Below are 10512 nucleotides of genomic sequence, written 5' to 3' on the forward strand. Positions count from 1 at the left end.
CCGCTGATATACTTGGGTGAAAGTGAGTGGAGTAATTTGTAGTAGAGATCAACCGATATGGATTTTTTAGGGCCGATACCGATTTTTTTTCGTCAGCCTAACTGTGTGTTCACACCAAACGTCGTGGCGCGACACGTTTCAATACAAAGTCAACGTAGAGACGTGTATCGAGTGAAATTTGTCGCGGCACAAACCTGCGGCAAGATTTGATTGATGGCGCAACATTTTTCCCTGTCACGGGCGGGTGCGTTCACATGGATCGGCCAAAGAAAACGGCCAATGCTGATACACGTAAAAAAACGCAAATATCGACCGATATATTGGTTGATTACGAATTTGTAGGTTAAAAAATAAATGAAAAAGAATAACAAGTCACCAAAACACAAACTAACTAGCCCACACCGTATAGGCACACAGCCACTCGCTGCACTACGGAGCTGACCTCAGTGCGGGTTTTAGCCAGACTCACCATGATCTTAGTGGTGTAGGCGCAGTTGACCCCGATACCGAGCACCAGGATGTCCAGCGTGGCGGGGGGCAGCTTGTCCGGCTCGGGGACCTTCCGGAAGTGCTTGTCGGCGAGGTAGGCCTGCACCACCGTCATGCGGTTCATGGTGAGCGTGCCCGTCTTGTCCGAGCAGATGGCCGTGGCGTTGCCCATGGTCTCGCACGCGTCCAGGTGCCGCACCAGGTTGTTGTCCTTCATCATTTTCTGTGGAGTCGGGCCGAGAGAGGCGGGGTTAGCAGGGCAAAATGGACGTTTGGTGGGAGAAAGATAGAATGGGGGAAAAAATAGAATGAGGGGGAAAAAATGTGCATTCGTGGAGAAAGCCTAAGAATTAGCATTGACGTCTAAAATGAGTGGAAAATAATGAATGGCGTTGGTAAGGAAAGATTAAGCTTGAAAAACTAAAAAGAAAAATATATCAGTTATCTCTAACTAACTAACTAAAAGCTTTGTGAGGACAAACTGTAACTTAGCATTAGCCTCAGTGTAACGGGCTCGCTTTAACCGCTGAAGCGTAATCCAGTCGGTGCTTACCTTGACGGAGTAGGCCAGGGAGATGGTGACGGCCAGGGGGAGTCCCTCGGGAACGGCCACCACCAGGACGGTAACGCCGATGATGAAGAACTTGACGAAGAACTGGACGTATATGGGCGTGCAGTCCTTGACCCAGGGCAGGTTCTGCACCCAGAAGGTGTCCACGGCGAACAGGGCGACCAGGATCAGGACGGTGATGGCCGACATGACCAGACCTGGGGAACGGAACCAGGATGAAGACCGGGGACTGAGATGTAACAAACTAGAGACAGAGCTTCTCCCAGGGGCTGCTGGGGCAGAAAGGCCGCACTGCCGCCGTGTACTGACCTGCTTTGCCGATCTGGACGGCCAGCTTGGTCAGCTTGCCCTGCAGGACAGACTTCTCCTTCTTGGGCGGGCCGGCCTTCTTCTTCTCTTCGGCGTCGCCGCCCTCGTCGCTGTTCAGCGGCTGCATCTCCATGGCAGCGCCGTCCTGCGCCTTGGCTAGCACCAACGAAGCAGAGAAATGCTGCTGAACCACTTCCCAGGCACTCCCATGGTACACAATCATGTCTGTGTATTGACCTTGCATGTGAATCCTTTTCTCAGTCTCTGTAAGGTGTCATTTGAGTGTGAGGCAGCTGACCCTTTTGGAACTCTGCAGTGGATTTGTACCACACATATTTATATAATATTATTATATAAATAAAATGCACATATATAGACATACACACACACACACACACACACACACAATATGAAAGTAGTTAATTGAGATAAAATGTCAAACAGGGAACCGATTTGCGAATACGGTGCATATGTATTGTGGAAGACGATTGGCCTTTTCTCCTGTTTGCTTCCTTGGAAGAAGTGAGACATTTTTGGTTCCAATTCCAACGGTTGAAAGAGAGAAACATAACAAATACAAGCACCGCGGGCTGGCTGTGTTTGTGCGAGACCCTTTAAAAAAAGATCACAGCAACAAAAGAAAAGCTCGGCAGACTGGTCTCTGTGTGAGCTGTCTGTGGGCCACAGAGGGCTCCGCTGAGTAAACAAGGAAAGGTTACAGCGCAGATATTCAAATACAAAGCGGGTGTATTTGAGGAATTCTTCCACACTGCTTTCTTAGGTAAATACTAAGTAAATGCGCAGACTAGCAATTACAATAATGAAAACGGGACACCTTTGTCAAAGAAACAACAGGTTTGCACTGTGGGTAGCCCACAGCCATCCCCTCAGAGTGATTCAATAAACCAGCCACTGCTGAGTACAGTACGCCCATTAAAGAAACTACACACGGTTTATTCTCTGAAGCAAGTGGAATAGTAATAACTATGTGCCAAAATGGAGAACGGACAGCACCAATGCTTCAGATTCCAAGACATTGGAATTTATGTCTGTGGTTGTCGTTAGAAACACCCATGAAGACTTAAATCTAGCATCCATCTTCAGCAGAAACTGATTTTGAGAGACAGAGAGAGAGAGAAAAAGAGAGAAAGAGAGATTCAGCCAAATCCAACCGACCAATCAGCGGGAGCCGTTCGTGTGACATGACAGCGTGAGGCATGCAGACCGCCACAGCTCCATGTGGTCTCCACGGGAGAGTCACCACAGAGCCGACATGACTTCCATATCTCTATTAAGCTCAGTTTACTGAAAGGATGTGTGTGTGTGTGTGTGTGTGTGTGTGTGTGTGTGTGTGTGTGTGTGTGTGTGTGTGTGTGTGTGTGTGTGTGTGTGTGCTGCGCATGTCCCTCAGACGTAATACTAGCTGCTGTATGCTCTGTGTAATCTCAGTCTGAAGGATTAGGGCTCGCCGATCCAGGCCCCGGAGGGCCGGGCCGGAGCCGCGTTCTGAGGCCCCGCCCAGCTGACTGCAGATGAGGAGGGAGGAGCGAGGGAGGGGGGGCGGCGGCGGCCCAGGGGGGACGCAGCCAACCACCACGCTGGAACCCCAACCCTGAGATATCACCCCGTTCTTCATGACACTCTCCATTAATGACCCCCTGGGGGCGTGGCTTAGTAAAGCAGATGTTCTGCCACGGTGGGATTGTTACACGGGGCTTTAATGTTCTCATCGCGGTCACTGGATTGGGCCACACCTGGGGGGGGGGGGGGGGGGGGGGCGTGCAGTCGGCCGTAGACGTGCCCGGGGGCCCGCGGAGTCTCCCGGGGACGTGGGGACATATGTACGCGGAAGGTGGTGACGGTAGTGCGAAGGAAACACTATTTACACACAAGGCTTAAAGGATCTAAGCAGGCACTAAGCCGCCAGGCAATTAGGCATGCTGCCGTGTGCGTGTGTGTCCGTGTTAGCATCTTACTCACCTTTCTTGCGGTTCTCCGCGGCGCCTTCCTGCTTCTTGTCTGTGGAGCGAAGGAACACGCAGGGAACGTAGTCAGAGCAGATCATTATGGAAACCTCCGCTTTGATTTGAGGGGAGAGCGATACCGCATGTCGCCCTGCATGCAGGCACACACAACCACTCAGCCCACCACCTGGCTGTCATAAAGGAGCCGTTATCTCAGACATGCTGGCACATATCGGTCCCACAGCCTCCCGCCGTGGCTGCAGCCTATCCCTGCTCCCGGACGGGCAGGAGTACGGTGGCCGAGAAGGGTCACAACACATGCAAATGCCACAACACCTGCATATACAGAAAACACCTGCAAATTCAGAAAACACTTCGATAACACTCATCGATTACACAACACGTGCGCTGCAAATTCCAAAACGCATGCATATTCAGAAAACACCTGCAAATTCAGAAAAACACCTGCAAACTCAGAAAACACCTGCATTGATTTCACAACACATGCGTTGCAAATATTCACAACACGAGCAAATAGGGAAACAAACTGCAAGTAATGACAACGGAAATGTTTCCAGGGGGACCATAATCAGTAACGGACCCATATCCGGTTGGCGGTTCTATTCAATTACGAACGTCTTCAGTCATTGGATTGCATAGATATACTGTATATACTAGCTGTGTTTGAAATCGTTCCCTATCACGGATATAGTGCACTATATAGGGTGCTCGCCATTTTGTAGTGTGTCCGAATTCTCGTTTGTTCGTTCCCTATATAGTTCACTATATCATAAACACTATATAGGGAATAGTGAGTGAGGGAATAGGGAAGGATTTCGAACACAGCTACCGACTAGATATCGCATTCGGCTTCTAAGCATGCGTCAACAATGCCGTGGGGTAACCACCCACCTGAATGAATGACGATGGGGCAGAGGTCCGTTCGCGGTCTAAATCACTCTAAAACGCCTTATTTTAAGGTTGGTTTCTGACATAATGATAATGTAATGTAATGATAGTAAAAAAAAATATATATATATATATATTTTTACTAGCATTACCACAAACACACGTTTGACCCGACCCGATTGAAGATTTCCTAAAAAAAAAGTGTTTTAGAGTGATTTTGACTGGGAAAGGACTTCTGTCCCATCGACATTCATTCATTCAGGTAGGTGGTTACCCCGCCGCAAGATGGCGGCGGCATTGACGTATATGTTCCACTGAACAGCGCAGCTCAGGCGATATCTAGTCAGTATATATATCTATGATATCTAGTCAGTATATATATCTATGATTGGATTGTGCTACAATAGGTACGTGTTTCTTTTTTATGACCGACTTTTCGATGTGCTCTGATAACGTAAGTGGTTTTGTGTGTTTTCAACATATTAAGTCATTGTCCCCATAACGTATTAGTCCATGCAGATAATCGTTGTTATCAGAGCACATCGATAAGTCTGTCATAATAAAAGAGAAACACGTACCTCTTGTAGCACAATCCAATGACGACGTTCGTAATTGAATAGAACCGCCAACCGGATATGGGTCCGTCACTGATTATGGTCCCCCCGGAAACATTTTCGTTGTCATTACTTGCAGTTTGTTTCCCTATTTGCTCGTGTTGTGAATATGTGCAACGCATGTGTTGTGAAATCAATGCAGGTGTTTTCTGAGTTTGCAGGTGTTTTTCTGAATTTGCAGGTGTTTTCTGAATATGCATGTGTTTTGGAATTTGCAGCGCACGTGTTGTGTAATCGATGAAAGTGTTTTCTGAATTTGCAGGTGTTTTCTGTATATGCAGGTGTGGCGTTTGCATGTGTTGTGACCCTTCTCGGCCACCGTACAGGAGGCATCAAAACAAACCAGCGCTCCATCTCCCTTTGACATCCTGAAATAACTAGAGGCTAGGGCTGAGAACCCCGACGCTAGGGAGTGAGAGAGAGAAGGAGAGACAGAGAGATGTGTGTTCCTTCCTTGCTCAGCTCCCTGCGGCCCCCACCCGTTCCCTGGTAGCTGTGTTGCTGCCATCGGTGGCCGCTGGTTCCTGCACAGCCTCAGCTTTTTCTACCTCCAGCGTCTCTCTCTCTCTCTCTCTCAGTGCCAAGCCTTCGTTCAAAAGGCTTTTGGCAACAAAAGCCTTCTGGCCCAGAGGGGGGGCGGCAGTTGGTTTAAACGGCCGACCAATCAATACAGGTCTGAAATGATAATGTGGAAAAGAGATGGGAAGAGAAGTGTGTGTGACTACGTATGTCTGTAACTGTGTGTGTCTCTCTCTGTATGTGACTGCTTTTGTGTGCATGTGTGTTTTTGTCTATGTGTATGGATGTGTGTGTGTGTGGCTGTGTGTGTATCTGTGTCTGAGTGGGTGACTGTGTGTGTGTGTGTGTGTGTGTGTGTGTGTGTGTGTGTGTGTGTGTGTGTGTGTGTGTGTGCGACTGCGCATCAGTGTGTGTGTGTGTGACTTGTGTCACTGCGTGTGTGGGACTGCTTGTATGTGTGTGTGTGTGTGTGTGACTGCTCGTGTGTGTGTGTGTGTGTGTGTGTGTGTGTGTGTGTGTGTGTGTGACTGCTCGTGTGTGCATGTGACTGCTCGTGTGTGTGTGTCTCACATACTTTTCCTCTGTTTCTTCTTCTCCTCCTTCTTCTTCTTCTCCTCCTCGTCGTCCTCGTCGTCCTCGTTGGCTCCCAACAGTGTGAAGATGATTCCGGTCTGGGAGTTGACGCCCACGGCCGTGACCAGCATTTTCCCTGAGCCCTCCATGACGTGGGTGCCTGCGGACACACACACACACACACACACACACACACACACACACTTGTGAGTCAATGCTACTAGCCTGTTCAGCGGCTGTTTCTCCACTCCACCGTACGAGTCCCGATGTTCCCCTCAGCGTTTCACTCTAAGCCCTTTAAACCACATTGCCTGTTACACTTCACGCCGTCTTGCACTGACTGCAGCCCCCGCGCCCAAAAAAGTTAGGGAAAATAAAAACGACTTACAATAATGTTTGGTCTTGTTTCATTTGCCGCCCGTTTAAAGCGTTTCCCTAGTGTGTGTGTGTGAGTGTGAGTGTGAGTGTATGTGTGTTGCTGAACTTGGTTCGTGCAGGGGCTGAACTGAGCAGTAGGCCAGCATGCAAGGAGTGGAAAAATAAATAGTGGCTCTTGGGCAGCGGAGAGCGAACACAAAGGAGCAGCGCGCCCGGAGAATCAAAAGACGAGAGGAGGCTGCGTGTTTTTGAAGCAAACACGCGGCGGACCTTTCATCAGCAGCCTTTCATCGCCAGACCCCCGGACGCCGTTGGAGGGCAGATTAATGGCGGCACTGAATTAATGGAGGATTGTCTCGTCCCTGGAGTTAAATATCTGAATGTTAAATATCCATTTGTGCTCCATCTGGCCGTAGAATTAAAATAAAACAGAAACATGAGAACACGTAGACAAAACGTATAGGATCTAGGAATGGAAGTGAGAGAACGCAAGAGAGAGAAAGAGAAAGATAACTGGGAAAACAGGAGGCATCAGTAAAAGTAAGAAAGTAAGAGATTGAGAGAGAGGGAGAGTGAGAGAGGGAGAGTGAGAGAGAGCGTCCGAGAGATAGCAGAGGACAACATAAGGTTTCAGAGAAAAGGTAGCAGGTTAGGGTTAGAATATACAAAATGTTTAGGAACCAGTAGTGTAAGATAGAGAGAGAGAAACAAAGAGTGAGAGAGACAGATAAAGAGTGAGAGTGAATGAAAAGGAAGAGGTAGCGAGAGTAGCCGAGAGTGTCCCTTAATTAGAGGATGCTTTTCCTTCCATCTTTCTTCAGGGACTTGGTTGAGGAGGAGGAGGAGGAGGAGGAGGAGAGGAGTCAGAGCCAGGGGGAGGGGAAACAGGTGGGGGGGGATATGATTCACATGCACCGTGTCCCTCCTGGTTGCATGGCAAGAGAGAAATGAGTGAAACTAAAACATGGAGTGCTCCTTTAGATTTGCTGCGTACTCCCTGGAGGAAAACAGGCGATGAAAGAAAAGGAGAAAAACTAAACAAAAAGCTATTTGAATCCAAGGACCGACTGTTGGTGGAACAGATTAGGAACCAACAAGCAGAAAACCTTCCCCTGTGACAGCAGACCAGAGGCCTGTGAAGAGGGAGAATTGAAAGTGCACAAAAGGCTGACCGAAACACAGACTTAACAGGAGTTCATGTCTCCAAATGATGGTTTGGTCTAGTGCGTTACCATCATGTATGTGTTTATGTATGGACAGCATCACTTGGAGCTGACACACAATGTGAAGGGTCACTTATGCTTGAGAAACTTCCCATCAGCATACATTAAAACCTGGACCTTGCGTAGGCTGTTATAGAACCTTTCCTTATTACAGATCTCAGTGAATCTGTTGATTTGATTAAATAAGTGTATCATAAATTGCCAATTTTATAATCTGTCACAAAGCAGCAATGAGCATATCTGGTTCAGCCGCACTCAAATGTGACAAAAAACACCAATGATAGTGTGCTTTTTCTTTTGACCATCAAGTTGGGTGAAACTTTGGAGGATTTCAAAGTGTTGTTAAATAGGCCAGAAACTCACCCGACAACAGCATGGGATCTTTCGTCTGTGTTTTCTTGACATGGTCCGACTCCCCGGTGAGGGAGCTCTCATCGATCTTGAGGTCATTCCCTTGGATGAGGACGCCGTCCGCAGGCAGCAGGTCTCCTGCGACACACAGCGGACCACACGGCCTCCGGGTTACACACTGCCACCGGGGAACGCTCAAAGGCTTCTCCATCCTCTTACCAAATTGTTTAGTCATTTCCCCAGAATTCCTTACATTGTCAACAAACGTTTGTGGTGCACTTCTGACTTCTATATCGCACTTTACTGCCTACCTCGCTTGAGGCTGTATTTTGACTTCTGGTTAGACGCCAATATTATTGCTAGTCATTTAAACAGTTGTATTATATTACTTGTGATCCGTCTCACTTGTCTCGGGCTGTTCTTGCACCGAACCTCATGCCAAAACGTGTTAATTTCCTAAAAAATGGAAGTTAGTGCATATCTATGTCCAGCACTTGTACAATAACTGAAATATCTAAAAACAGGTCAGTCACGTTTGGCAACAGGAAACCCTCGGGAGAGCGTCGGCGTACCGTATTTGACCTGTGCCACGTCCCCGACCACGATCTCAGCCACGGGGATCTGGATGACCTGTCCTCCACGGACCACAGTGAACTTCTGCTCCTGCTCAATGCGGCTCTGCAGCCCACGGAACTGCTTCTCTTTGCTCCAGTCGTTGAAGGCCGTTACCAGCACCACGCAGACGACCGATAGCAGGATGGCCGCGCCCTCAATCCAGCCCGCCTCCGCCTCACCCTCGTCCTCAATGCCGCCGGCGGCCTTCCCACAATCTGTTAGCGTGTGGGGGGGGGCGGGGAAAGTGGGTTCAAAAAGGATCCTTCTCATCGCCGGCACGGAACTCGACCTCGTCATTTGAGCCGTGCTTTGAGTTCACTTGATGTGTTGAATTTTTCAATCAGGGCGATTTCGGACACTAATGACGTCACTAATGACGTGTATCAACACAACCCATGTTAGACATCACCCCCTGACAGCTCATTCCCCTGAAGAACTCTGACACGCCGGACCATCTCTATTGGACGAATGTGACGACCACGAAAACTGCTATGTATTATGGGATACGGTGTGGAAATGGTTCGTGCAGGGGCTGAACTGAGCAGTAGGCACATAGCAGTTTTCGTGACGACCACGAAAACTGCTATGTATTATGGGATACGGTGTGGAAATGAGCAGTAGGCCAGTTGTGCACTTCTTTCACGGTGCATTGTGTACCCATCATGGTACATTTGCGTTTTGGGACAAAACAAAATCCAGTTCATCCAAAGAAGAGCTTATCAAGTACTGCACTATATAGGGGACAAGATCTGTACGCTCAAGATTTTGGACATTAAACTACAAAACGCTGATGCCCCATGTTCTGTAGTGCACTATATTGGGCACGAGGGAGCCGAATCGAACACAGGCCATGTTTTATGATGCTTATAGCAGTTGACTGCGAGGCCCTGCCTCTTCCTCTACTTTCTCATCCTCATCTCCCTTATCCCTGTTTAGTTCCTTACAGAATCCCTGTTGAAACGGGACGGATTTGATCATTAAAAAGCATGGGGCCTCTCCGCTATGCTGACAACGCCCCCCTGCTCCACCTGCCTCTGAACCTTAATAGCAATGGCTTCAGAGCACCCCATGCTGGGGAGGTCTGACAGGGCCTAAACTGGAAGACATCAATTCTCATTAGCTCACTGGGAGAAGAGCTTTTCTCTTCTCCAACCCGGTGGCTGCAGACCTTACAAAGTGTGAGATGGAGCCCTCCCAGTGATTCGGGGTGAATGGGAGTGACGTTGGTACACGTGCTGGCCAGCCCTTTTTATTTGTACAATATATCTGTTATAGGATGTGATTTCATTGATTGAACATTATTGAAATCGTTAACAATCAGCATTGACCACAGATATGTCCAGGTTTTTTTAAACTTCAAACTAGTTGAAATGTTAGACTAGAACTTCAACTAATGCAGAATAACAGCAGCATCACAGTGGGTTAGGAGAGGGAGAAACAACAGGATACTCACTGGTTCTATCCGCATCTTCAGGTTGGTAAAAAGAAAGGCCTAACGAAACTATGGCCGCCACCTCGAGAATGATCAGCGTAACGTCTTGTAATGCTTCCCATACTAACTGAAGGAAGGTTTTTGGCTTTTTAGGAGGTATTAGATTCTCCCCAAACACAGTTTTCCGTTTCTCGATGTCTGCAGGTTGTCCGCTAAGACCTGGAAGGAGAGGAGAAAGGAGAGAGGGGAGAGAAGGAGAAAAAATACGGGGTGAGGGTGAGATGAACAATGAACTGGATCACTTCACAAGTCAAACCCAATTCAGATACGCTCCTAAAAATAACTAGTCTCGAACAAAACTCAAACTGGCCATTGGTGAATCCCATTTTAATAAGCAAAAGGGTCTCTTGTTCCCTCAAGAAAACAATCTATCCAATTCAAAAGGTCAGCGAGCCGTTACATCAGTGATGTGTCCATGCCTTTTTTCTGAAACCATGACCACACATTCTACAAATTGTTTAGTCATTTCCCCAGCATTCCTTACATTGTCAACAAACGTTTGTGG

At 48.0% G+C, this 10512-nt stretch overlaps 1 protein-coding gene across 1 annotated transcript; it reads right to left on the bottom strand.

The window, feature by feature from the left end:
- Positions 1–14: 14 nt before the first annotated feature.
- Positions 15–10240, bottom strand: LOC311371106 (plasma membrane calcium-transporting ATPase 1-like; the record flags this gene model as incomplete). Its single annotated transcript, XM_084489336.1, has 8 exons — positions 15–712; positions 1043–1257; positions 1370–1525; positions 3350–3388; positions 5950–6108; positions 7913–8038; positions 8473–8730; positions 9969–10240. Coding segments are annotated over 8 exons (1546 nt in total), but the record flags the coding sequence as incomplete, so codon positions are not given.
- Between the last annotated feature and the right edge of the window lie 272 nt (positions 10241–10512).

Source organism: Micromesistius poutassou (genome assembly GCF_964030765.1).
Source record: "Micromesistius poutassou genome assembly, contig: SCAFFOLD_6371, whole genome shotgun sequence".
In the NCBI taxonomy this organism is placed as follows: domain Eukaryota; kingdom Metazoa; phylum Chordata; class Actinopteri; order Gadiformes; family Gadidae; genus Micromesistius; species Micromesistius poutassou.